We start from the raw sequence: 27,948 nt of genomic DNA, 5'->3' as shown, positions 1-27,948 counted from the left end.
TTCATCAGTACTCGTACGGAATGCAAAAATGAGCTAGCAAGTGGCAGCGTCCCCACCGAGGCAGCTGGACCAACACACAAGGGCTCTTCTAAACATATGGGGGCAGCTGGGAACTGAAAAGAAAGGCCAGAAACTCAACTCAGCAAGAGCTGAAACCAGCAAGGACAAAACGTTTGAATCTTTTGATGAGCTGGGATTGACATCTCAAGGGAAAGGCACCATTTTGGATTTAAGGAAGAGGTGAACCTAACAGACCCTGTATAGGACTCCTCCCAGGAGTTCTGTGTGCACGCTGAGAATGGGGGCTTGGATGCCCTCTCTTCAATCCATGCCTTCATTCCATGGCTATTCACTGAGCACTTGCTGTATGCAGGCCCTGTTCTGGCACGGGGAAGATAGGGGGAGCAAAACACCCAAGTGGAGCAAACAGTAAGCAAACAAAGGTCTGCTCTGGAGTCAGGAGACGGATATGTGGACGCAGGGAGACGGTTTGGATGTGTGAAGGGGGAGCGTTTCTGAGACGAGGAGGTGTTTAAGTAGAAGGCCTAAGTGAAGTACAGAAACAAAACATGGGTTTCTGAGGGACAGCGGTCCATGCAGAAGGCACAGCAAGTGCAGAGGTGCTGTCTGGGCCCGTCCAGGACCAGCACAAGGCCAGTGCAGCTGGAGCAGAGGTGACCAGTGAGAGGCCTGGAAGGGGGGTGATGGCCATCCGTGCACTTCGGGTGAGTGGGAGCCACGGGGGTTTGAGAGGAGCAACACTGTGGTGGTGAATTTTGTGTGGCAACTTGGTGGCCACGGGATGCCCAGGTGACACATTATTCCCAGAGGAGATCAGCATTTGCGTGGGTGGACAGAGCGCACAGAAGCCTCTCCTTGCCCAGTAAGGCAGATGGTGCGTCGCTCACTGGACTGAAGGATGCCATTGGGTTTAAGGAGAAGAAGCCGACAGAGGCACTGGGCATCACCCAGTCCAGCGAGCCAAAGACCAGGAAGGAGGAATTCACCCCACCTGGCTGTGCAGCGGGAACGTACCTCACATCTGTCCCAGGACTGGGATTCACCCTCCAGTCTCTGGTTCCCAGAGCTTCAGGCTCAGACTGACTTACACCCCTGGCTTTTCTGGGTCTCCTACAGGTGACAGATGGTGGAATTTCTCAGCCTTCACGATTCCTCACAATTAAATGCATTTATTCATCAGTTCTGAAGAACCCTGACTCATGCAGACATGATTTGATTTACACCCTAAAGATCTCCCTTGCTCAGTGGGGATTCAGCTGTAGAGCAGAAGCCAGGGTCCCCGTAGGCAGGTGGGGAGGTAAGGAGATGCTGACGGCAGGCTTTAGGGAAGAGAACCGTTAACCAGCAAGCGGTCTAAGACTGAGGCCTGCAGTAACTAAGAGCCTTTAGAGGGTTCCAGATAGGGATCCTTTAAAAGATCTAGAGATATTTAATCTAAAAAGAGAAAGGAAGGGGCTGAGGCCACGGTCCTTCTCCACACACCTGAAGAGTTGTCCATGCGAGGACTGCATGGCGGAAGGCCACGAAGGGCCTGTGTCCAGCCAAGCCCTCTGACCACGGCGCAGGCTGCCTGGCCAATGGCGAGCTCCCATCTCTGCAGGACCAGCTGGCAGGGCCTGGGGGATGCTCCCCGTTTCAGCCATCTGACATTCACTCACTCAGTAATGTGGACGGGGTTCCCGCTTTGCCCCAGGTAGTTGCCCACTAGGATCCAAAGCCTGGACGAGTTAGTCCAGCCCTCTCAGAGGAGATGGCGGGCATTCTGGCGGAGTGAGAGTATCCACGAGGGCCTCTGTCCAGGCCGAGGTGAAGGGAAGGAACCATATTTTGACATCTAGCATGGATGGGTGAGTTCTGTCTCACAGATTAAAATATGAAATCTGTGGAGCAGGGGTAAGAGCTGAGTAACAGGACTTATTAAAGTCATGGAAAGAAACGCAGATGATTGGTGGGATGTAGGACCTAGAAAGGGGTCCGTCAACGCTTTCTACTTTGCCTTCTTCAGCAAATCTGGAGAAAAGTGATTTGTAAGACTTAATCAGCACAAGACTTGGGGTGAGGGTTTGTTGGTGCAAGAGGAAGTACCTTTTGGGGTTGGGCGTGTGTGTCTAGTAGCTGTTACGGAACTGTCCTTGTGGCTAGGAATAGCTGGGGTCAGAAGCTTGGTCTCCCAGTCCTCTTGCTCCTTTTCTTCTCTGGATCCTTTTCCCGGCTGCCTATGGGTGGTCTACCTTGTCTCAATACCTCCTGCCACCCAGAGCCCAGGGCTATGAGCCAGCCAGGGCATCAGTGAGTCTGTGTGTTGGCGTGAGGGTAAGGAGGGGACCTGACACTTCTGTGGACAAGGAAGACATGACCAGAGTGTAGAAAGCTTGAGGGTTGGTGGCGACTCACTCATTCTCCAAGGCAGGGCTGGGGGAAGGCTTGGGAGGTGGAGGCCCCCTCTGGATAGCGTGTGTCCCCAGGAATTCACATTCACCATGCATGGATGGTGTGTGGAGGTGGCCCCTTGGGAGGTAAGTAAGCCAGATGAGGTCTTGAGGATGAGTCCCTGCGATGGCTCTGATGGCTGTGTAGGAAGAGGAGGGGACCTAGGCGCTCCCTCTAGCTTGCTCTCTCGCTGCGTGGTGCCCTCCGCCATGCTGTGAAGTGGGCTCTCTCCAGATGCTGGCACCCTGCTCTTGGACTTCCAGAGCCATGAGCTAATCAACCTCTCTTCTTTCTAAATTGCCACGCTTGTGATAATGTAACCACAACAGAAAATGGACAGAGCCAAGGTATTTGAAAATTTTGCTTATTGTGGATTTTTGCATTATTTTTACTTTTAAAAGATTGTGTCACAATACCATTTATCTTGATTTCTGAGCTTTTGGGCTTCCCAGAATTTTTGTTGTTCCCAGAGAATGGCACCAGGATGCAGTGATGAGCCAAACAGACCCCGGTTCTCACTCTCCTCCCCGGGGGCTCGGCCCGCTCCAGGCCGGGGAGGCGCCCAGTGTGGAACATTCTGGGACAACAAGCAGAATCCGCTCCATTAAATTGTAGGAAGTGGTCTTCAGGTTGTGGCCTGCTCTCCCCTGATGCTTTTTGAAGGAACAGACAGAGGGGACGAGTGGTGCTGAGGCCCAGGAGGCCCTCCCGTTGGTGGTGCGCGTGGGGAGCTCCCCCACCCACCGTGGAGCCAAGCGCTCTTACTGGGTGGCTGGGGAGGAGATGAAGGCGGCCCTCCGTTTCCATGGCATTATTTATTTATTTAGGGGACCTGGCGCGCTCTCTGCTAATCTTCATGTAACACGCCTCATTGCCTCCAAAGCCCCCGGGGATTCGCCTCCATTTGTGGGGTTGGATTCTTGAAGGCCTGTTTCTGGTTGCTCATTACTCACTGACCTGGAAACACCAGAGAGAAAGTGATCATGTTAGATCAAGCCTCTCGCTCATTCTTACCAGCTAATGGCAAATCCAGGGCAAAGCTGGCGTTTACAGGTAGAGACCAAAGGAAGAGCCCATTTCTATGGTGCATGTGAAGCCACATGCTCAGGATGTCAGGAACTGAGAGAGGCCAGCCTGGGCAAGGCCGAGAGTTGGGCAGAAGCTTGCTAGGGCCATCCCTGGCTCTCGGTACCGGCAGGCAGTGCGGCCTCCTCTAGAAGCCCCTTCCCCGATTCCTGGGTCTGAGACTGCCAGGCCCACCCGCCCCGGTCTAGTACCTGCTCCAAGTCTTAGCATCCACCCCCAAGCCTGGTCCCCAAACCCTAGTCCCTGAGTCCTGGTCCCTAAGCCCTGGTCTCCCAAGCCCTGGTCCCCCAAGCCCTGGTCCCTGAGCCCTGGTCCCCGAGCCCTAGCTGCTCTGGACTTGCGTCCTCAGAAGCAGGCACCTGACGCCCACACCTGCTTCAGTGCGTTGCATTCTGAAAGATGCAGAGGAGAGGGGAGGAGCTTCCTGTGGGGCGTGAGGACCTGGGCAGCCTCAGGCACTGGTGAGGTGGCCCTTTGCAGAACAGTCTTCCCTGCTGTTCTCACGTGGCCCCTAACTTACTGCAACGCCCCCAGCCCTCTGCCCTGGGCGGTGGACCCTGCAGCTTCTCTTCTAGCCTCGGTGACTGCAGCCCAGGCAGCCAGACTCAATTGTCCCTGCCCTCCAGTGCTCAGTAGCTGTCGTAAGCCAGCAGCACCGCCTCATGAAATTCTACTTCCCCCCCAATGCTGTTTGCAGCAGGATCTATTTTCTCCCTGGGCGGAAGCCAAGGTGCCATCCCAGCTGCCCCCTGCCCCAAGGGCTACGGCCCTGGGCATCTGAAGTCTACCAGGTGGCCACCTTAGGGCCACCTGCTGTGAGAAAGGCCCAAGGAAAGTGGGCAGGCTGGCAGAGAGCCACCACATGGACAGCTGATGGAGACTGCTGCCCTCAACAGGAACCCAGGCTCAGGAGAGTGGCTGGAGAGGCGGACTGGCAAGGCCCAGCACCGGGTGCCCACCACCCGGGACAAGAGGCCCACCTCCAAGTATAGAGGGTCTTGGAGACAAATTCAAGGAGGTTTTCCCTTATCTTGCAACCCATGTGTCACTGAATTTAAAGCTCTATAAGCCAGGAATAAAAGGTATTCAAAAGGGATTTGAGAAGTTTAGGAGATGGGAAGATCACAGATATAATTAGAAAGATAAGGATTATTTCCCCTATGTTTTGGGGACTGGTTTATGGAGGATAATGAGGCTGCATGAATTCAGAGTTGCTTTCCACATTCTGCTGCTCATTAGCTATGCACCAAAAGTTAGCCAACTTTTCAGAGCTTCTGATTTTTCATTTACAAATGAAAATTATGGAACTAACCTTATAGAATCTAATTGTGAGAATTAAATGAAATCACATGTAAAGTACCCAGTTCAGGACCTTGCACCTTGTAGATGCTGAAAATAGTAGCTATCAATGTCGCTGTCATTATTTTTAAGATGATTGTAATGGCCGTGGTAATGGAGGGTGTCCTTAATGTCACTCATCATCAGGGTAGGCCACAGGAAGTCACTTGATATTCAGAGACCAGACTCCCACGAGAATCCGGACTCCAGTTCTTAACATTTTGGTATTCAGCTAATGCTGGTGGGGTCCAGGTGTCATCTGTGCTGGGACTCTGATGAGGAGTAAGACAAGTGGCCTGCCAGCTCTCGCCAACCTGTCCACAAGATGGGGCAGAAGGGTATGAACAGCTGGCAGCATGGAGAGACTGTGGCTGGAGAAGCAAAGGGTGTGTCTATGGGGCTGGCGGCTGCAGTGCTGGGCTGGGAGCTTCTAGAGAAGGTAGATTGAGGGGGACCTGACAGATGGTTAGGAGCCGTGGAGAATGGGAAGAGTGGCACAGAGCTGGAACTGAGGTGGCAGGACCCTGGACCAGACAGGACTGTTCTCAGGTGACTTTGTGACTTGAACAAAGGTGGAGATGGCCAGAGCAGATCGGCAGAGCCTGGTCTTTGGGGTCTCATGGAGGGACGTTAGCTCTTCTCCTTAGGGCAAGATGGTGCCACTCGTAAGCTGAAGAGGTGCAGTGCTATGGGCAGACTCGGCCTGGATCAGGTGATCCAGCAGTCCCTCCACCTGGGAGACATCCCAGGGAAGTGAAATCAGCACACCAAGGACACTGCTCCCCAGAGCGGTCAACTCAGAATCCACTGACAGGTGGGTGGATAAAGAAAATGTGGTGCACGTTCACTGCATCATCCAGCCAAAAAGAAGGATGGAATCTGACACTTGTAGCAACATAGGTGGAACTGGAGGATGTTGTGTTAAGTGTACAGGCACAGAAGACAAGTTCCGCGTGTTCCACAGATGTTCTCAGAACATCTGGAGAAGCTAAGAAAACAATCTCTCAGAAATAGAATAGAGGCTGGGAGGAGTGGGGAGAGGGGAACAGAAGGATTGAGTAACAGGTCCCAGATACAGTTAGAGAGGAGGAGCAAGTTCTGGTGTTCTGTAGCAGACTGTTCCCAGGATGTAGAAATGACATTTGAAGAAATGGAAATGCTAATCACCCTAATTTGATCATTATACATTAGATATGTGTACCAAATCATCAGAGTGTATCCAAAAATACAAACATTGTCGATGAACACAGCTCATCACTCTTGTAGCAATGCCGTGCACAGGGAGAGGGACATGGTGGGGAAGGAGGGAGACCAGTTAGGAATTTGTCACAGTCCTGCAAGGAAGATGGTGAGTCAGGCAAGCAGCAGTGGGATGGAAATCAGTAAATGCTCCCAGAAGCTCTTTTGGAGGGAAGGATCCCTGGACCTTGGTGGTACATTGGATTTGATATTAATGGAGAACCAAGCTGCCCAGGTTTCTTTTCCAGGCAGCCAGGTGGGCTTCCTAGTGTCCCTCGCTGAGTTGGGATCAGCACATTTGTATGGTTTCGGAGACCTGCAGCACAGACAGGTTGGGGGCAAGGAGACTGTTGGATTTCAGGGCTGAAGCCCAGCAGAGAAATACGCATGGAGATTGGGAGTCGCTCATTCGCAGAAGACACTGAGAGATGTGTGTCAGCCTTGGACAGCGCCCCGAGGAATCCCAACATGGGAAGTCCAGACCCAGCCGCCCTCAAGGGCAGGAGCCACCAGCATGACTGAGAGAAAACCAGGGAGCTGAGGGTCCAAGAGCCCGTGGCTTCTTATCACCTCCTCTTCTCCTCCTGAACCTTCAGTGAACCTTGGAGGGGAAACTGGTGTCCTTTCAGTGCCCCAGAGGTGATCATCTGGGAACTGACCGCTCTTCCTGTTCCTCAGCCCCACCGGCCTCCCCACTGTTCCCTGAGCCCCAGGCAGGCTCCACCACAGGACCTTGGCTGTGGCTCCTGCCAGTGCCTGAAGGAACCCCCCACAGAGAGGACTCACTTCCTCCCCTGTCAAGCCCAGCACTGCAGAGTGTTCTGTGTTCCTCTGCTGCTTCCTGTCTCCGCCGACCTACTGCCTTCCAGCTGATACAATTTGCTTTCTTACGTGTGCATTATTCATTAGGTATCTCTGTTGCTACAATGTTAGCTCCGCAGGGTGAGCATCTGTCCCTTTTCCCCACTGGTGTAGCCCCATGTCCGGGAGAGTGCTTGCTGGCTGTGCCCTGCAGATGCACACAGCAGTAGGTGATGGCCAGCAGGGCAGAGAATTGAAGGCAGGCCAGCGCCCCAGTGCCCCTGGGCTTGACAGCAGAGCCATCGGTGATCCAGGTGCTGCAGTTTCTGGAGAGCTAACTGAGGTCAGATCGCAGGGTGCCGAAGCCAAGGGGAGGGGGACAGCACAGAGACCAGCCTAGGCTGCCCTCAGGAGTCTCCCTGGGTGGCCCTGAGCCTGCATCTGCTTTGCATGGTTTTGAAGGGGAAGAAGCCGGTCCTTATTTACCGCAGATAGACAGGTCTTGGGTTAGGGAGAGACAGAGCTGGAGAGAGAAAATGTGCAGAAGAATCAAGAAGAGAGATAGGACGGGAGGGCCGGGCACCCAGGGGTGGGTGCAGCAGGGGCCTGGAGGCTCAGAGGCTGCCTGCTGGCTGCGGCTGGCTCCTCCACACCGAGGGCCAGGTCACCAGTGGAGGAGGAGACCCTGGACAGGGAAGGCTGATGCTGTAGCCAAGACCCCAGCGGGGCTTCCCAGGAGGCTGGAAAGGCTGGGCCTCTAGGACCTCTGCGCATGCGGACCTCGCGCCCAGGCGAAGCTGCGCCCTGCCCCTCCAGGCGCCCCCTGGAACTGAGAGCCGCCTTCCTGGTGGGAGCCTCGGTGCTTCTGTGCCTTTTCTCCGGTTGTGATTGGTGCTTTGGGTGTCCGCGCAGACGGGACGGGTAGTCGGTCCAACCCAAGGTCATGATTGTGCCACGAGGCTGCGAGGGAAGGCCCGGGGTGCAGGCTGAGATCCTGAGGAGAGAATACCCCAGGGAGCTGGCGGACTAAGCTGGGAGGGGAGAGGGGAGCTTGCCAACGCAGAGGGGCGGGCACACAGCCAGGCTTGAACCCAGCCCAGCAGCTACCTCGACAGATAATGTCCAGAAAGGTGCTTGAACTCTCTGCCTCAGTCTTTTCATCCATAAAATGGTAAGCTCAGTAGTACATAAACACACTGCTACTAGGAGATGGAGTTAGTAATAAGTGTTAAGGTGCTTAAAGGATATTTCAGTGCTAGCTCTTGTTACTTTATTACTGTTTTACTACTGTGGCCATCCAGTGGCCCAAGGGCCTCCCTCTGAGAGGGTTTAGTGTAAGTCAATAAAAGAAAGAGAAGAAAAGGAGCCTGAGATCAGAGTGGTACAATTTCAAATAGGGCCAGGGGTAACCATGGAAACAGGGATACTCCGCCCACAACCTGCGATCTCTCAGCACTGGCTGGACTTCAGGTTCACTGTCTCTGTGCACAGCCAGCATTTTAGACCAGACCTGGTGAGACTGGAACAGATACCAGTTGATGTAGGAGTTGAAAGGAGGTGGCCCTGCCTTAGAGAGCCAGAAAGGGCTGGAGGTCCCTGGGCCAAGGGAGGTAGGTGGGTTTGGGTGGGAGACAGCAGTCATGAGTGAGCATGGAGCAGGCTATCCCCAAGGGTAGAAGGAGCAGGAGAAGCGGAGTGCAGGTCAGGTGGACCCAGGGCGCTGGACCCCCTCTGAGTTGGGTTCTGCACACAGATCTGTGGCACTGTATTGGGGAGCAGTGTTGTTATAAAGTGGAGAAAAAGGGAGACTTGAATGGCCTGGGGCAGGTCACCGCCACCCTCCTGAAGATGAAGCCAGCCCCTGGGCTGCGCCCTCCTCTCCTCCCCAGGGCACGCAGCTGGGAGAAAGGGAACCTCCCCTGAGACTCCACCTCCTCCTCCTGGAGATCTGGCCTCTGCCCAACCGTGTCCCAGAGGTGACAGCTGTCCATCACCCTCCAGGGCTGCTGCCTGTGTTCTGCCTCCAGTGGCACCGATGCTGGGCAGCTGCCCAAGGCGGCCATGGGGCAGGGGAAGCTGACCTCCCCCTTCTCTGCCAGGGGTGAGCCATCGTGTGCAGATTGGGAAACAGCCACCCACCTAGACCGCGGTGGAAAGCAGCATGCGGGCAGGTGTGAGGCTGTTCCCGCGAGCTCGCAGGAAGCCCCGTTGCCCAGTGCGTGCTACGGGGCTCGGGTGACCCGCCTGCCGGCGCTCCTGCTCCCACGGGGCTCAGTTACTGCTCGTCCGTGGGAACCTTGGCGACCTCATCAGAGGGGCCCAGTTCCAACCCAGCCAGGAGGTCGGGAGGCTGACGGGTTGCGGGAAGACGCAGCCTCTCTCTCCATGAATCCCTCTGGCACCATTTGCTCTGAATAAGGATGGTCACTTCTTACCTTGTCATTCAGAAAATCAGGATGAGCACAGAGCACACAGGAGTGGGGGTCAGCACGCCCGCAGCACTGCCTGTGAGACCTGCAGGGGTGGCTTCTGGTGGCTGCTCTGCTGTAGGTGGTCCTGTTTTTAAATCCATCATTGAACACAGACCCTTTGAGAGGAAGAAAGACACCAAATATCCACGCAGACTTCTCGTGGCTAATGAAAATCCAGCACCTGGGTGGCGTGGTTTTCCCTCGAACAAAATCTTGTGTGTGGAGAGATGAAAAGAAAATCTCTGGAAACCTGCCTTCGAGATGTTTGAGATGATCGCTGGTCACAGCCGAGCCAGGCATCCCTGCCTGGAGGAGTCCCTGCCTGGAGGAGTCCCTGCCTGGAGGAGTCCCTGCCTGCAGCTACGCGTCTCCAGAGTCACCGTGCAGGGTCTGTGAGCCTGGCACATGGAGTGCTCCTCCTTGTTCCCCAGTCCCCACTGGGGCAGCGTTTGCTCCTGTTAGGAACATAGGCGGTGGATCTCTGTCCCGCGGGCACTGCAGTCCCCAGTAGTAACCACAGACACGTTCACAGCAGTCTAGTTCTGCAGCTGTCTTGAAATACCACCTATCTGCTCTGGTTTGGGTCTTGGGTGGCCCCCAGAGGTCCCCAGCATGGTGCTGCAGGGAGGCGGTAGAAGCTGTCCCAGGTGGGGCCAGGTGGGAGGTCTTGGGTCCTTCCCTGGGGCTGTGCCCTTGTGACTATGGGACCCAGTCTCTTCCTCTCTTGTTCCCTGGCCATGAAGTGAATGGTTTTTCTCTGTCAGATGATCCTGCCATCCTAGGTTGTCAACCCACCATGGACTCAATTCTCCGACACTTTGAGCCAAGGGAAGCCTCTTCTCTGTATAAGCCGATCGTCCCAGAAAGTTCACTAATGCACACTGCTCCTGACTACTTTGGAATTTATGAAAGTCAGGAAACCCAGACTAGATCCCGTTGTTCACTGTGTCAAAGAGGCACGCGTGTGTTTTTTAATCTGATTGCCGCATTTCAACATACTTGGTGTCTTTTGTAATTCTTCATTTAGCTTTCTTCAGTGTTTATAAATGTTATTCTGAGGACGAATCCTAGACTTCACCAGACATCTCTGGATTCAGGCAAAGAGATGCCCTGCTTGTGTTGAATCAGTGTAGATTCCCAGTCCCCTGTCCCCAGACCTGCTAGTCAGAACCAACCACAGCGAATGGACCTGGACAGACGCATCTTCAGAAGCTCCACAGGAGGTTGGGATGTGGCTGCCCAGGCCAGAGTCTGTTATTTGGGAACTTTTTGGTTCAGATCATCTGTATCCCAATACCCAGCATCTTCAGAATGTGGGGCTTGGTGGCCCTGCTGAAATTTCTGTCGTTTAAAGAAGGCTCTTCTTCTGCTCTGGCGGAGATGGTGGGAAGAATGCAGGTTAAACAGACCGGCTCTGAATTTGGGCGCAGCGCTTAATGAGTGTGTGTCTTGGGTCTGCTCCTTAGCCAGGCTGAGAATGCTTCCTCTTCTGTCACTTGCAGATTACAGAAGGGCCCACCTTATGGGCTTTGTCTCGTCCATTTGGGACACTGTAACAAAGCACCATAAACCGAGTGGCTTATAAACAGAAGCTTATTTCTGACGATCCTGGAGGCTGGGAAGCCTGAGATGAAGACAGGATGTGTCTGCTGAGGGTCACTCTGGCTCATGGACGGCCCCCTGTCAGTGTCCTCGTGGGGTGGAAGGGGCAAGGAGTGTCTCGTACCAGGGCACAAACACCACTCAGGAGGCCTCAAGCCAGAAGCACCCACCTCCTGCTTCCTTCTCCAGGGCCAGGATTCCTGGGTGGACGGAGAGGATGGCGTGAAATCAAAAGCACAAAGCACTTTGTGAGAGCGCCGCACACCCTGAGCACTAAGGCCTGGCTGCTCTCATGGAGGATGACCGTGACCCTCTGGCCGTCAGAGGCCTGCCGGAGCTTCCAGGCTGGTGAGGGCACATGCTGATGACCCCGGGGCCCACACTGGGCTTAGTCCAGTGCCCCGCCCCTGTGGGAGTCCCGGGGCGCCCCAGAGGCCCCAGCTGATGAGCTGATCCCACGTCCCCATACCAGCCATGCCCTCCACCAGGGGACAGATCGACAGGCCACAGGGGCGTGGCTGCCTGCTGGTGCCCCTTCCAGGCCCCTCTGTGCAGCCCAGGCCTCCTGCCTGCTCTCGAGCGGGTTCTTTCACCAAAGCAGTCCCTTCTGTCTGTGACCAGAGGCCACGCTCCTCCAGATGGGAGGCTGTAGACACCTGTCCACTCGCAAGGTTAGAGCCGCTTTGTGTCCGGGGAACAATGGTTCTGTGTGTAACTCCCAGCCATCCTCCTCCCCCAGGCCCGATCCCGCCCTTTCCTGATGACTGAACATCCCTCCCCTGTCCCCGTCTCCCTAGCTCTCTGCCTGGCCGGCGCTGCTGACTTTTTCCCCTGCCTAACGGAAAGCTCTCCTTTCTCCCCGACTCTCCTCTGCTGCTGCCAGTCTGCTCCCCACACTTCAGCCAGAGCGTCTTCTCCTTTAGAACAAAGGCCGACTTCCTGCCCTGGCCCGCAGGCCCTGCTCTGCCCTGGACCGTGCCCCCCTCCAGCTTCGATGTGCACCCTCTCTCCCGTCCTACTCTGAGTCTGCTTTCTACGCTCCAGCCCCACTTTTCCTCCGGTCCCTGGATCCCCACTTACATCATCTCTCCGTTGCTCCCTAAGCCCAGACACAGTGGCCTAAGTAACTGATTTGCTCACAATTCTGAAGTTAGCCGTTTGGGCAGGGTCAGCTGGGTGGCTTGTCTGCTCTGTGGGGCATTGACAGGACTCACTAATCATGGGAAATGACTGGATGTGGCCGCGAGGGAGGAAAACAGCTAAGAATAACTCCTAAGGTTCTCGCTGTGTAGCTGGGTCCACTACCACACAGGCAGCCAGTCAGGGGGCCGACTGGAGGTCCGACCCCAGGTGACCTCGCCCACATGCCCTGTGCTCATCCAGGTGACTGGTGTAGCTGGGGCTTCTTCACTGACCCTCGGTTTCCTCACAGCAGTGTGGACTCAGGATTCCAGGAGGCAGGAAGTGGAAGTGGCCAAGCCTCCTCAGGCCCAGCCTTGGGCGGTGTGAGATGTCTGCTGTATTCTGTGAATACTGCAGGTCGGTAAGACTGGCCCAGAATCCAGGGGAGGACAAGTGGACACAAGTGTTCTATAAGAGGAGCAAAAATCCCCTTGCAAAGGAGCATGGGGAGGTGGCTGCTGCCATCTTGGATCTGACCTGCTGCTCCATGCACGGGTCCTGGCCAACTCCTCTGTGCATGGGGCGCTGGTCCCCTCCCTCCGCCCAGCCCAGCCCAGCCCTTCAGACTGCACCCCGGGGCCCCTTCGGTAGTGAAGCTTCTCCTGTCAAGCGCTGGGTTTTCTCAGGGTGTGCGGCCTCCGTCCTGAAGCCAGCTCCATCTTGCCATGTGCGTCTCTGCTGGCAGTTATAGACAAATGGGCGTACCCTGCCTCGCCCTCAGCTCCACCAGAGCTGCAGTTCTGTCTAATGACACTCGCCATTCCAGCCCCCATGCAGGAGCGTGGCACGGACCCCTGCCCGCAGCCTGCCCACGCGGGGACTCGAGCCAGGGCCTCCCCACGCCAGGCCCATGTTCGGCTACTTAGCTGCACCCCAGCCCCCCAAGGGATAACGCCTTGATGAACAAGCACGTGGGCAAGCACTGTTCCTGAGCCTCTGCACTCCTGGTGGCTCACCGCCCTCTATGCAGGCCACCCCGCCTTCCCAGCAGGGGTCCCAGAGCCTAGAGTGGGCTCTTTCTGCCTCTTCTAGCCCTCCTGGAGGCCGGAGCCCTGTTCCCTGGAGGGGCCCAGCCTGGCGTGCTTTCCAGGGCGGCAGCTCCTCTGCTCCTCCTCTTTGGCATGAGAGATGTGCGGATCAGGGTTCTACCCCCACCTTGCTGCGTTTTCCTTCAGTGTCTCCTTCCGGTCTCTCCTGGAACTCGCCATCGTGGCTGATGAACTCCCACCAGGAGAGCAGATCCTGGGACCCGTCCTGGGGAGCTGCTGCACTTGGGATGCTAGCGGCTGGTCCTCGTGTCTGGCAGGAGACACCCCGTTGCCAGAGCTCCATGATGCCTTCAGAGTTCTCGCGGGTGGGGCCCGGGTCCTTCCTGGAACACCCCTCCACCATGGCCTCAGCTGACCCAAGGGTTTGTTGCTAAGGCTGAAAAGGCATTCAGTCCACTTTGTGAACTTCTCTTCTGCTGTCTTGATTAACGTGTGTCCCTTGCTAGATGGCCGACTTCGTGAGAGCCATAGTCTTGGCTAATGACACTCCACTTCAATCCCCTGCGCTGGAGAGTAGAATGCTTTTTTTTTTTTTTCCCCTGGACCTGCGGATCAAACTCAGGGCTTCGTACCTGCCAGGCACTTGCTGCACACGGGCTAATCCCCAGACTGAGAATGGATAACTCTGATGAGTAAATAAGGTAGTGAATACCCGTTTCTAGAGTCGCCAGACTTCCTGATGGCTTGGTTGCCCTTTATGCATGGCCAGCCTGTGACCACCCGCAGCCCACCCAGAGCAGAGGCCCCGGGCTTGAGAGTCACTTGGCTAATGGGTTTCTTCAGCCTCCCTGCAACCCCTTGCTGCCCTGTGGCTTTCTGCAGCAGGAGGCTTTGGCCTCCCAGCTGAGGGTGTCGCTGGTGCTGCTGAGGATCCACTGAGTTCCCCGGGAACTGTGCGCACACAGCCCCAGCACCCTAGGGAACTGTGCACACACAGCCCCAGCACCCCAGGACCCTCGTCCCTCCCCTTGTCATTCTGGTCACAGTGCAGGGAAGACACACCTGCCCACTGCAGAGTGAGGAACACGGCGTGGCCACAGGTCTGCTCTCCCTGGATAGGCCGGGTCAGCACCCTCAGTGCCCGTCAGGATGGCAGCCCGCTGCTGAGCGTGTGGTTGGAGTCTGGGTTTTGCCTCCCCTGCCAGGTTAGTCACCTTCTTGTCACTGTCACCAGAAGTCCCAAGCAGAACAACTTAGAGGAGGAGAAAAAGTTCATTTTGGCTCTTGGCTTCAGAGGGTCTGTCCATGGTCAGTGGACTCCATAGCTCTGGGCCTGATGAGGAAGAGAATCACGGCAGAAGGCGGTGGGAGGAAAACCCACATCGCAACGTTCAGGAAAGAGGAACCATGAGGTGCCAGACAAAACGTCACCCCAAAGGCACAGCCCCAGTGGTCTGCTTTCCCTGCTACACCCCACCCGCCTGAGCTTCCGTGCAGTTAATCCACTTAAGTGAATTAATCCTCTGACGGGCTCCGACTCTCCTAATCTCATCACCCCTCCCCTGAGCACTCTGTGTGGGCCGGGTCAGGGTTGGGACTCGGGGTCTGGAGCAGGCGGGGCACAGTGGAAATGGACACTGGGGCAGGACGGGCAGAGGCGGCTCCCGGCTCCGCTCCAGGGCTGAGGCCGCCTGAGGTGGCCACTCTGCCTCCTGCACGCCCTCCGTCTTCACCTGCTTCTTTCTCCCTTCCCGTCCTTCTTTAACCTTTTCTTCCTAGTTTAGCTTTGGTCTGCCTCTTCCCTGCCGTCCAGAGGCACTGGCGGTTTCGGTGCCCACCAAGGTCATTTTCTGTCCCACCCAAGATGGCTGCTGCCACTTCCCACACTCAGGACGCTGGATGCTCCGAGTCTGTGGAGATGCTGGGCTGGGCTGTGGACCTGGTGGGGCAGCAGGACGAGGACAGGAATGTCCTGCAGGCAGTGGCGATTCACAGGCAGCCGGGCCAGCGGCACTGACCCCGCCATTCACTCCAGGATGCTGGCATCCCAACAGAGGATGTGGCTTCCGAGCACCAAGCGGGGTGAGAGCCCCTGGCCCTCCCGGGCTGGGCGGGAAGAGCAGAGCAGCTCTGAGGTGGTGCCCCAGGTGTGACAGGTTGCCCAGGACAGGGAGCCAATGTCCCTGACACCAGGGTGGACTTGTAGGGCCGCCTCCTCTCCCTGGCTTGTCACCTCCCTCCTCTGGCTCAGCATCTGACACAGGCCTTGGCCTCCTACTTCTCAGCCCTTCCCAGTGGCCTGGCCACACCCTGGGCTCTGGGACACCCCTGACCTCCAGCTGGGTGCTGTGGAGGACTTGGCGCTGGGTCCACCAGGCTGGGGGCTCTGTCCCCACCTGGCACCTCTTTTATCAAGACAGTCTCAGCTTTTTAAAAAAAAATTAATTTTACTTGTTCTAATTAGTTGCACACAACAGCAGAATGCATTTATACATTTTGATAGGTCATGCTAAAGGGAGTGTAATGTCTCATTGTTCTGATTGTACATGTTGCAGGATCACACTGGTCATGCAGTCACACAGGCACATGAGGTGATAATGTCTGTTTCACTCTACTGTCCTTCCTACCCCACCCCCGCCCCTCCCTTCACTCCCCTCTACCTAATATACAGTAACTTGTGAGCCTGTATCTCTGACCCCTGCGCAGTGACCAGTCCTCACAGAGCTCTGCATTGCCTCTGTCTGTCCACTGGAGCCCCCAATTGGAAATTCACCCCATGATCTTTAACTCCAGTCTCTGTAGATCGTTCTATTTTTACAAGAGCCTTGTGGAGATATTCACACACAGGCAATTCACACATTGAAAGTACGCTTGAATGACTGTAGCGTCTTCACAGAGCGGTGTGATCCCCCACCACCGTCAGTGGTAGGGCATTCCGTCACCCTGTAAAGCCTCCCCGTGCCCACTGGCCATCGCCCCATCTCCCTGACCCCCTGCTCAGCCCTGGGTGATCGTCTGTCTGCTTTCTGTCTTTGCGGGCTCTCCTATCCTGGACTTCTCAGGTAAATGGAATCACGTGGTGTGTGGTCTTCTGCGACCGTCTTCTTCCACTTAACCTGCCTTCCAGATCATCCACGTTACAGCACAGGTCAGCATTTCACTTTAGTGCCCAATCATGTTCCTGGGTAGGGATATGCGTTGTGCATTTGCCTGATCCTTGGTCATAAGAATCTATCCTTCTCTTTTCTTCTTCAAGTTTCACAGTGGTAGCTCTTACACTTCTTTGATCCATTTCGATGTGTGAGATACGAGGCAGGCATCCGGATTCATTCTCCCCCATGTTGTCCCAGCTCACTTCTTGAGAAAGCTCTTCTTTCTCCCCCCGAGTTATCTTAGCACCTTTGTCAATTGACCATGCACGTGAGTCTTTCTGAACTCTCCTCTCTATTCCATGAGTCGATATGCCTTTTCTTATGCCAGTACCATGCTGTCTTGATTGTGGGAGCTTTGTACTAAGTTTTGAAATTGGAAAGTGAAGTTCTCTAACTTTGTTCCTTTCAGGATCTTTAAACCTATTTCCAATCCCTTGTGTTTCCATATGAATTTTAGGATCAACTTGTTTGTTTCTGCAGAGAACCCAGCTGAGAGATTAACAGGGGTTGTGTTGAATCCTTAGGTCAGTTTGGGAACCGTAACAATATCAAGCCTTTAGTCCATGAGCAGGGGATATCTTTGTGTTCATTCTCTGAGTCCTTCAAAAGGCCTGGGAATCCTGGTCTCTGTGTATCACTCATCCTTGAGATTCAGTCACTTGTTTTACCAGAGACATGATTCTCACCTGTACTCCCTTCAGGCCTCTTGCCACATTGTGCCTCGCTGGATTGACATCTTTCATTGCTAGCAACTGCCCAAACACGTGGGGTACCTGGTTGTCGGATCCCAGAGGATGTGCCTCTGGACCAGGCCCTCTCTAAAACCCTTTAATCCATATTCTCCTCCCTGAAGAAGCAGCACAGGGAGGATCTTATTTGTGGAAATGTTCCCATGCTCAGCACTTCACTGCAGGGTAAAGGTGTTAAATAGAAACAGGAGATCATACCCACACAGACACACACGAATTTTGCCACCAGATTCAATCAGCAAGGGCTGAGGGTAAGTGTGTGAACTCTTACGCGTGTGCCGGTATCTTTGATGTGGGTGATTCCAGGAGACTCATGGTAGAATAACCTAAACAACCCCACCTGAGACAGCACACATTGTGCCAACATAAGCCAGATCACCAGCAAACCATCACCTACACAGCAGGACAGCCTCTGGGTCCCTGAAACCTATCTGTATCTTCTTCCCCTTTTCTCTACTGGTACCCAGAAACTCATTTTCAAAAACTAGCCCCGTTCGATGACCAAAAATGCTCAGTTGTTCCTGCCTGGGCCACAGGAGGGGCCTGGGGGAAAGTCCTTTCCCACTGGGAACAGGGTCCTTTGAACCCGATGCTACCATACCCGTGCAGAGAATGGTAAATCCTTCTTCACTGGGCTTTTGAACCCCTCAAAAACAGCCATCCTTTCAGCCTTCCATCTGAATAATCCAGCAATAGCAATGGTCTCCTGCTTGTGATGGCATGGGAGTAGATGTTTCCAGAAGGCTTGGCATCCTTACCCTTAGGACTCCAAAACAGCATATTAACAGTACTATGCACACACCTTGTGTTGATATGAATAAAGAGGGTCTTTTCTGGGTTGACAGGGCACAACTTCATCTAGATGGGAAAGAAATCCTTTGTGGATGCCAATTGTGCACTATTGAAAACTTAAAAAAAAAAAATTTTAGGCTTATGGTGCTGTCTTATCCAGAGCTGGGCTTTATATTCTGAACTACTGTGCCTGCAGGAATTCTCCCAAACTTTCTTTCCTGTGTGTTTTAGTCAGGTTAGGTAAAGCTATGCTGCAATAACAAACCAATCTTGAACTCTCAGTATTTCTCATACTACATTGCTGAACCATTGATTTGGGGACTGAGAGAAGGGTAGAGGCCTCTGGGAATTTCTGCCTCAGGATAATGAAGTGTTTTTAACTCTAGGTATGGCTCTGCGGGGGCAGCATGGAGGTGCTGCCTTGCTCACGGGTGGCCCACATTGAGCGGAAGAAGAAGCCGTACAACAGCAACATTGGCTTCTACACCAAGAGGAACGCTCTCCGGGTTGCCGAGGTCTGGATGGACGATTACAAGTCTCATGTGTACATAGCGTGGAACCTGCCACTGGAGGTAGGACCCGGCTGCCCTTCCCACCACCTGGGACAGTGAGCCTTGCTGTTTGCAGGTCACAGATTCCTTTAGCAAGCCAATGTTCCTCACTAGAAAGAGGCTCACACTTGGAAAACTGTGTTTTGGAAGGATCGCAGATGTCTGAGTTTCAGATCCCCTGCTTTACCTGGGGACAGACTCGACAAAAATAAATCCACTTACAAAGATCAGAGGGCCTTAGGTGTTAATCCCATCTGGCTGCATCCAATCTAGCGGCCCTGCTCCTGACCACACATCGTGTCCAGAGGGCTCTTGCCCAGATCCTTGGCACCGCACCTCATCTGCCCTCTCCGCTCTCCCATGGAGCGCCAGCTGCTCTGTGGCCCACGCCCTGTGCCAGCCAACCCGGTGTCTCGTCCCTCCTCTCCACATTCTGCTCAGAATCTGGCCCAGGAAGTGCCCAGGTTACCAGAGCCCCACAGGAGGCTCCCGCAGAGGCTGTGCTCCCGCGTGGCTTGAATCCCAGCTCAGTCACTTGGGGGTTATGGGAGCCTGACCGAGTCCACTCAGCCCCTCTGCACCTCCATTTCCTCCACGCTGAAGCGGGGACGATACCACACCTCTTCCCAGGGCCATCCTGGGAGCTAAGAGACCGGTTCAAGGGAGATGCTCAGAGCAGGGTGCCTGGCCATTCCTAGAACATGGCAGGGTGGCCTCGTGCCCCCAGCCCACCCAGGGTTATCTCCTCAGCCAGAACGTCCGGTGGGGTCTGAACCAGGCTCTGGGAGGTTGGCTGCAGGGGCTCCCAGCCAGGAGTCAGCAGCCTTTGCGTTCCTGGAGGCCGAGAGCCCAGAGCAGCAGAAACAGTCAAGGGTGTGCAAGGTGTGCGTGTGTGCGTGTGTGTGTGTAAGCAGAACCCAAGGGCAGGGTTTGCAAAACCCGTCCCAAGGAATCGAGAAGGCCTCCCTCACAGCACGCTGTCAGCACCGTGAGTGATCCGGCACTTTGTTGTCACGTACAGGCAGTGGCATTAGTTGAACCCTGTGTCCCAGACACTGGATGATCCTTATTTATTAATGTCTCATGTAGTGCTCAGAACAGCCTCACGAACTAAGAGCTGTCTGTGCTGGTTTCCTCATCTATAAAACAGACAGTTGACATTTATTCTCAGGCCACCATGGAGATAAAGGAGGCTTGGGGTGGTGCCCAGTAAATATTAAGTGCTCAGTAAATGCTAGCCTGAGCCAAACCCCCCACGACGTCCATTTCACAGATGAGGAAACTGAGGCTGTGAGAGGAGAGCATGACGTGTTCAGGTCATGGACGCAGCACGTGAGCAGGGCTGGGCTCTCCCATCTTTGTGGGACCCTCTGCACAGCCCCGTGGAGCCTGTGGAATAGCTGTTGTTATCCCTGCTTTATAGATGGGGCCGTGCTCTAGATGTTGGTGTGGCCTGCAGTCATGGGAACTGGCTTCTGACTCCAGCCCAGAGCCTCTCAGCCACAGTGTCCCCCTTCGCCAGTCCCTGGGGGAGATGTCTGCAGGTGGTCTATAAATACCTGAGACCACACAGTGCTGGACCCACGTAGGCCGAGCGTCCTTAGTGAATGCTGACATGGCACTCAAGGTGTTTCTTGGTGCATTTTAGATTTGGGGTTTCCAGAGTAGAGGAGGTCAGCCAGGAAAGTTCATGAAAATATTACAGAATCTGAATAACTCCTAAATGCTGGTCCCAAGCATTTCAAGTAAAGCTCACTCAACCTGTACGTATTATTTTTTATACACACACACCTATGATGAAGTTTAATTTATAATTCAGGCATAGTAAGAGATACACAAAAGTAACTCCTACTGAAATTGGACAATGATAACATACCATAACAAAAGTTACTTGAAATGTATGAATTGTTTGTTTCCAGAATGTTCCTTTTAATGTATTTGGACTGTGGTTGACCGTAGCTCAGGGAAATTGCAGAGAGTAAAATCACAGATGGGGGACTACTGTACTATGGGTCCCTAATGGAACCGGTACCCTGTCATGATTTTTAAATATGACCATCTTCATCAATCATGCTTAGGGTATTCAAACCCAGAGTTAAATGTGGCTGCTCCTGTTTGCCTTGGGATTTAATAAATTTGACACTTCAAGGAAATTTTCCTTAAAGTCACTGTCCTGCTGCTGAAGAAACCTTAGTGAAATAATCCAAACCCTTCTGCTCTGCCCCCCAGAGCCGCCTGGCCACCTGCCGCCACTGTCCACCGCCATCTTGTTCAGGACTCTGGCATCCTGTTTCCGATACTTTATTTCCCCCTGTCAGCAAGCAGCAGCCCATTACGGGTTCATTTCTGTAAAAGCAGAGTGAATTATTCATTAGAACGTCATTACAAGCTTTGCAATGGAAAATTATTTTCCCTTCTGCATATAATGAACTTCGCCAAGAGCCAACAGAGGGGAAATTACCTGTGTACGGAGAGGAACGACACGAGGAGGTGATAGGCTTTTATTTTCTCGCCTTAATCAAATAATTCCTCTAATAATTGGCTCTGATGGTTGCTGGGGAGATGTGAGAGACGCCGGGAGCGTAGGTGCCAGCGTCAGCGGGCTCAGCGGCCCTCTTCCCAGGCCGAGCGGGCGACCGAGCACCCCAGGGACAGGGACTCTCCAGCCAGGTGTAGCCCACACCTGCTGCAGAAGCCTGAGGGCCCCCTCTCCTCTCAGAAAGCTCCCTGGAGAGGGAGCCCCTGAGCCTGTGCTGGCCAGAGCCCCATGGTCACAGTGCCCCTTGGCTCCTGTCTGCTTTCAGAACCCAGGGATCGACATCGGCGACGTCTCTGAGCGAAGAGCCCTAAGGAAGAGTCTGAAGTGCAAGAACTTCCAGTGGTACCTGGACCACGTCTACCCGGAGATGAGGAGATACAACAACACCGTCGCCTACGGGGAGGTAACTGGACCACAGGGGCCTGATCGTGGCTCCGTGCACGGGCGGCTGGCCAGGGAAAGCCGCCCATTCACTCGCTCACGCGGCGAGTAACCCTCAGAAGGCAGACACCCTCGGCAAGGCTCCCTCGGGCGCGGAGTGGGCCGAGGCAGGAAGTGCTCCCCGGGAGGCTCGGGCGGAGAGCCGGCCGGCCCCTGTGCCTGAGGCCCAGCGCGGAGCTCTGCTGGAGGCCTTCACACCAGGGGCTCTGGGACCTGTGAGGGGCAGCAGCAGGCAGGACGCTGGGTGGAGAGGTCAGGCCTGGACATCCAGGAGAGCTTGTCCTCCATGACGAGGTGATCCCACATTTCTAAGCGTTAAAACACGTTGACTTTTATTACAACCGATAAATGTGTGTTTTGGAGAATTTTGAAAATGATAATCATAACGATGATTCATTGAGTGCCTTCAAGGTGCCAGGCATTACTCTAAATGCGATTCAAATACATATTTTCCTCCTCATCTGATGAAATAGTGGCATTATTTCTGTGGTATTGGCAAGAAGGCCGAGACTGAGAGGAATGAGGTAACTAGCGAAGGTCCGACAGCTTGGACAGCTTGAGGCCAGGATTGGAAGGAGGCCTTTACCAGCAACGGCTTGTGCCTCTGACGTAGGTCTTCCTGCTGCATGCACATGCGTGTTCTTGGGTGCCCATGGGTGTGCACAGGTGCACCTTGTCCATTTTCCCTGAGAAGATGCTGTCCGTACTGCCTGTCATTTGCAATTTTCCTCAGCAGTAGGTGAAGAGTGGCTTCCTGTGTCCTTAGCTCCTCCTGCAGCAGCGTAAGTGGCTGCTTGTCATCCTGTTTTATGCGTCAGCTCCACTCTGCTCGAGAGCCTGAATGCCTGTGTGGGTTGCTTGTTCCCCAGGCGGTGGTCTCTGCAGAGCACCTTGCAGAGAGCCCTTGCACAGCCACCTGCTCCTCCCTGCGGGGCCGCTGACATCCCCTCCCACCAGGAGCAGGGAACCCGTGCTCCCCACCTGGCAGAGGCTCCTGCTAGCTGCACAGCATGGGTCTCCCCCAGAGCCACCTGGTCCTCCCCGAGACTGCTGTGGGCACTAGGAAGACACCCTGAACTTGGGGTTTACGTTTGCCCTCAAAGGCGTTTCCCCATTCTCCCACCATCGGCAGGTTAAGCCTTCCAGGTGGAGAGTGGTAAGCCCCCAAGCAGGATGCGGAGAAGCACTACATCCCCTCAGGGTGGTCGTTAATAATCAGGGACGTGCAGCGACTCTGCAGCCGGCTGCACAACCTAAATTCTCATGTGCTGCTACGAGCCGTGTGGCTCCTCCCAGTTTCTGTACCTTCATCTAGAAAATAAGAGAAGTGGATGAGCCTCCCCCTGGGTCAGGGTCTTAAGCCCCCTTGCTCTTCTCGACCAGCGGCAAGGGAAGGGGACACTCCCCAAAAAGGCCAGACCAGGAAAGGTAGGGCCGACTGACCGCCTACACCCAGCCCTCCGGGTGGAGGACAATCAGACGCATCAGGGAGACCAGTCACAGCAGGAACTCGTTTATTGAGGAAGTCACACAGCTTTTATGTAGGGTGGGGGCTAGGCAGGAACCAATCAGCTTAAAGGTTCACGCAGGTGAGAGTCCCATAGGACTATATGGCAAGCAGGAGCTGATCACATTCGCGGAACTGTTGTTAACCAATCCCTGACGGTGGTCCAATTTATTGTCATTAAACTTTGAAACTGCCTTTGAGGCCTTGATCTTGCTCACCCACCAGGGAGTAAGGAGTCAGCCTGAGTTAGTTAACGTTAGTTAACGTGTCATTAGTCCCAACACCCCCGGGTCCTTAGGAGGGAAGGTGAGCTGCAGCGGGCAGGTTCTCAGGACGGCACCTGATGCGACTGTGGCTGTTCTCAGGTCCTCACCACTTGGCCTTCTCCAAAATGAAACTTTGCCTTATTACTTTTTGGTTATCCAAGTAAGATCAAACATAAAGAAGGCCCTCGAAAAATGACAGACAGTGAGTGGATTATTCCTAAGACAATTGGGTAGATTTCCTAGCTCTTTGGAAAAGAAATTGAGTTAGATTGTTACAGCTCACCATCTGCCAAAGCATATTTCAGAGGGACTATGACATTAAATGAAAGACAAGGCACTGTAAAAGAGCTGCACATAAATAGAGATGAATCCCACCTCCAGAGGGGGAGGACTTTCCAAGAATGACGTCCTCAGAGGCTGCAGAGGAAACAGATAAGGGGTCCGACTCTCTACAGTGAACCCGGCTGCGCATCCGCCGCGTGGGGAAGTAAGACACCAAACTGGAAATACGCAGCCGCAAATCTGAGGGATGAATGGATGACACATTAGTGTGTCCTGAGCCAGAATGCTGATAAGAACTTAAAGACGTATTTAAATAACTGAATAAAGCATTTGCCAGGAGAAGTAGACAAAATCAAGCAGGGTGAGTTACACAAGAGTGAACACAAACGGCTGGGAAACACATGAACAAGTCTATTCATTTCACAACCAGAGAAAGGAAAATAAGTTTTTAAACATATTGAGATTGCCTTTTTCCTCCTCACAAGTGAATAAAGGCTCATGTCTGGAATGGATGCGGGGGCTTTGCTGCAAGGTCTCCATAATGTGAAAAACCACGTCCTGGGCGGGGTGGGGGAGGGACTGCAAACTGAAACTCGCTTTGTGCAAGCGATCAAGAGCCACGGGCATGAGCGCTTGGTGACAACTGAGTTCCTCCTCCACCCTCACCCTCACCCAGCAAATAACCTGATGTGGGGGCAAAGATTTGAGAGCAAAATTGTTCATCTCAGTGATTGTATATTTTGGAGCAAAAGTTTTTAGTTTAATTTGAAGATTAGATAAAGATAGTGTATTTGTGGTCTCGGCCATCTTGCAGCCATCACAAGTGGCGTGTACGAGATTTTGACAACATGAGGAAAAGGCCGTGATGCTGAGGAGGAAAAGTCAGGAAGCAGACTCTCGATTCTGCTGTGTTCCGCCGGAAGCAAGCCAGAGCATGGCCCCGAGTGCAGGAGGCAGTCAAGGCTGCCCGGGGTGAGGCTGCAGGCAGTTTTTGTGTGGATATAATATTTACAGGGATTTCAAGATTAGAAGAAAATAATCATTTAAGAAAGATTACAAATGAGCCTGAGAAAACGCTAGGATATGGCCAGGCTGGACTCCAGGGCTGCCGTTCACACCCACCCAGCCACACGAGGGCCCTGCAACTGCGCAGTGGGCTGGCCTCAGAGGTGCCACATGGGTCAGAGGCCTGTGTTTTGTAAGGAGAAGGCTTTTCTTTGGGAAAATGTCCTTGTATTTTAAAAATAAATTCAATACCTACCTACTGTGGAAAATAGAAAGATGGAAGCAAAGCCCACTCTGAATCCCAATTCCCAGACGTGATCAACGCTGACCTTTTAGGACATTCGCTTCTATCATTTCTTGTCTACTTGCTGAGCCCAGCACACAACGAAATGTATTTAAGATGGACAGTGGCATTAAATGAAAGAAATCAATTGATCAAATTCAGGCTGGTATCAACGTTTACCTCTACTCAGACTCAGTTCTCAGGTCACTCCAACTGGTTCTGTGCACCACACCCAGACCCTGTGCCACACAAAGGGATGGGGGACACCTCTGATCAGAGGTGAACTGGGGCCTTGCCCTGCAACAGGAGGGATGCCCAGCCCCACGCAGTCAGCAAGTCACTTTCCCTTGGTTTTAAAATTCTTACTCATCTGCAGTATTGTTAATCTGTTTTCTGTTGCTACAACAAAACACCAGAGACCGGGTGATTCATAAAAGAGAGTGTACCTGAAGTCCATGGCAGGGCACCGTCTCCTCTCAGCACCTGGTGAGGGCCTCTTGCTGCAGCGAGTGGTGAGACAGAGCAGACGTGCCAGCCGGTCCCCTCCTCTGTCACAAGCCAGTGCTACCATGGGGCATGATGACCTCATCTGATCCTTGTTATCTCCCAAAGGCTCCACCTCCGGGAGCCACGAACATGACTTTGGGGTTCAGGTTCCAACACAGGAGCTTGGGTCACACCCCAGCCGTAGCGGCTGGAATGTCTTCATGTCTAAAGAAGACGTGGGTGCTTTACCGCTCGCCTCCCAGGTGTGAATGCCGCCTTTCCACCTGCTGAGTCCTTTGCAGTTCAAAGAATGCTGGACTATCCACTCCTTTGCTGGGAATTCTGTGGCTGGCTGGTACTGCCCTGCAGCCCGAAGCTGACTCCCTGACCTAGCTCACAAAAGTGAGTCTCGTTTTCCTGCTGTCTTTTTAGTATGAAATAGAAAGGCCAGGTATAAACCTACATGTGCAGCATGATAGTGTGGACCAAGACCCATATTGCTGCCCCCGGGGGAAACACAGCTGGGCAGTCCCCAGGAGTCCCCTTGAGAGCTCAGCTCAGTTCTCTTTGAACCCTCAGGGGGGCTGGGCCTCCTTCCTCCTGACCATCCTGTCCCAGGCAGGTCCCTCACCCCTCCTGTGTCTCTCTCCGTCCACACCAAGGACCTCCGCAGGGTAGGGACTGTTTTGTTTATCTTTTTTTATTAAACTTAACACAGTGCCAGACACAGACCAGGCCCTCAACAAATAAATATTCAGTTACTGAGTGATAGACTTGATTGCATAAATATTAGAATAAAAATGAAGAACTCGGCCATCTGAAATCATTGTGTGGAACAAATATACCATAAAAACACTCATGTCCTTGATATATAAAGAGCTCTTACAAACCTATAATAAAACCCCTGATGATCCCAGTGGAGAAACAGACGGTTCTCCAAAAGGGAAATGGTTCTAAAACAGAAGATACTATTAATAGCAAATGTATAAAAATAAGATTTCTTTCTTCCCTCTTAAAATATTTTAAACTGGCGCCTGGGTAAGTATCTGCACGCCTGTGGTGGGAGTTTGAGTGGACACAAAGCCTCCCCCTGAGCAGCGTAGCTTAGAACACTGAGCAGTTTGTGCCCTGGACACCGTAATCCAGCCCTGAGAACCTGTTTCTCTTCCGAATCAGTCTGAAACATGACTGAAGTTCTGTGTATCAAGCCAAATCTTAGTCGTCCAAACTGGGGAGAGGGTAACCGTGAGAAGGATCCCGACATCACGATCTCTTCTGTGTCCCCCCGAATGTCCTGGTGAGAGGGTGTCACTCTTACAACCACAGGGATGGTTTTAAAGTGATGTTAAAATCATCTCCCTTGTTGGCCTAGACACGATTTGGGTGCACAAAGATCAGGGTCCTCCTGCCTGTCATCTTGATCCCTGGTGGTTCAGTTGGTCCATGGAAGACACCAGCAGAGGGCACTGGAGGCACACGGAGATGACCACAGCCTGACCCGATGCTCCCTAGCCGTGGTGGTGGGTGGTGGGTGGGAGGCGTGCCTGGAGGTCTGCGTTAGAGAGGGTCTCACAGGCCCCAGGGAGACGTGCCCAGGGGCGGGGGCGTTGTCTTGGAGACCCCATGTATTTCCCCCACACGTGGGTTCCAGGCACAGAGGTGGGCGCCTGGCCTGCTTGGGCAGTCAGGAAGTAGCTTAGAACATACAGGTGCGTGTTCTAGGGCTTCTGTGGTGGCAAGGTCTGATTTGCTCTGTTGTTACTGTGGTTCTTTTGGCCTCCCTGCCAGTAGTGGCCCAAGAAGTCAGCCCTTGCTTCCCAGGGCTGTTACAGCCAGTGTTGGTGCTGAGGCTCACTGAGGATGTCTGTCCCCAGCCTGAGTCCTCTCCGAGGAGCCTGACCCAAGGCCTGGTGGCCAGGGTTGCTGTGCACAAAGTTCCCCCAGCTCTCGTCCGCCGTGGATGAGGAGTTACGAGCCGCTGGCAGCCTGGACAGATGCTCAGGAGGACCTTCTCTTTCTTGCTAAAGTGGGGGCCTTCTGATCATGAAGTCACCTCGGCCGTGGGTGCTGGGGATGGTGTGGGAGCAGCTCCTCCACCAGGAGAACTCTGATGGGCCCTGTTGTCTCTGTTCCTGCAGCTTCGCAACAACAAGGCCAAAGACGTCTGCCTGGACCAGGGGCCGCTAGAGAACCACACAGCCATCCTCTACCCGTGCCACGGCTGGGGGCCGCAGGTAGGAGCATCTCTGCTCAAGAGGGCATCGAATCTACAGCCCACAGGGGCTGTGTGAGATTTGTGGACACTTCCGTTGCCCTCTCCTTGGGTAACTGTCACCTGTCCTATGATTTCACAAGGTGGGGGGCTTTCTGGTTGCTTTTCTGCAGAAGCTGGGGAGTAGATTCCTAAGTAATTTTGTCAGAGCAAATGCTGTGAGGGCCAGCGTGCACACTGCCTGCGGGAGTAAGTGTGAGTAAGCCTGAGTCACCCGCCGGCCTGCAAAGGTATGCCAAGCTGCACGTGCTGCCGTAGCCCCAACCCCTGGCCACAGCTTGGAAGAAAGGGGAGGTTCTCTCTGAGACACTGATGGACGTGTCCATCCTGAGACCAACGTTCGTTTGGAGGTCGGTGTGACCTGGACCGTGGGTGCTGGTACAGAAGCAGAGTGCTTCCCAAGGAGGAGGACCATGATCCAAGAGCATGCCAGGTCACAAACAGGTGGCCAGAAGAGCCAAGAG

The 27,948-nt window shown here is 53.9% G+C and overlaps 1 protein-coding gene across 1 annotated transcript in view; it reads left to right on the top strand.

Annotated features, from left to right (window-relative positions):
* Positions 1-27,948, top strand: part of Galnt17 (polypeptide N-acetylgalactosaminyltransferase 17) — a 392,012-nt gene that overhangs the window by 343,607 nt on the left and 20,457 nt on the right. Inside the window, exons 7-9 of the mRNA XM_047534202.1 lie at positions 18,239-18,424; positions 21,208-21,345; positions 27,351-27,446. Of these exons, the coding sequence (XP_047390158.1) occupies positions 18,239-18,424; positions 21,208-21,345; positions 27,351-27,446 (420 nt within the window). The remainder of the gene's footprint in view (positions 1-18,238; positions 18,425-21,207; positions 21,346-27,350; positions 27,447-27,948) is intronic.

The sequence above is a fragment of the Sciurus carolinensis genome, chromosome 18 (assembly GCF_902686445.1).
Source record: "Sciurus carolinensis chromosome 18, mSciCar1.2, whole genome shotgun sequence".
NCBI classification, from domain to species: domain Eukaryota; kingdom Metazoa; phylum Chordata; class Mammalia; order Rodentia; family Sciuridae; genus Sciurus; species Sciurus carolinensis.
The sequence above is the reverse complement of the archived record's forward strand: the minus strand, read 5'-3'. Positions and strand labels throughout refer to the sequence as shown.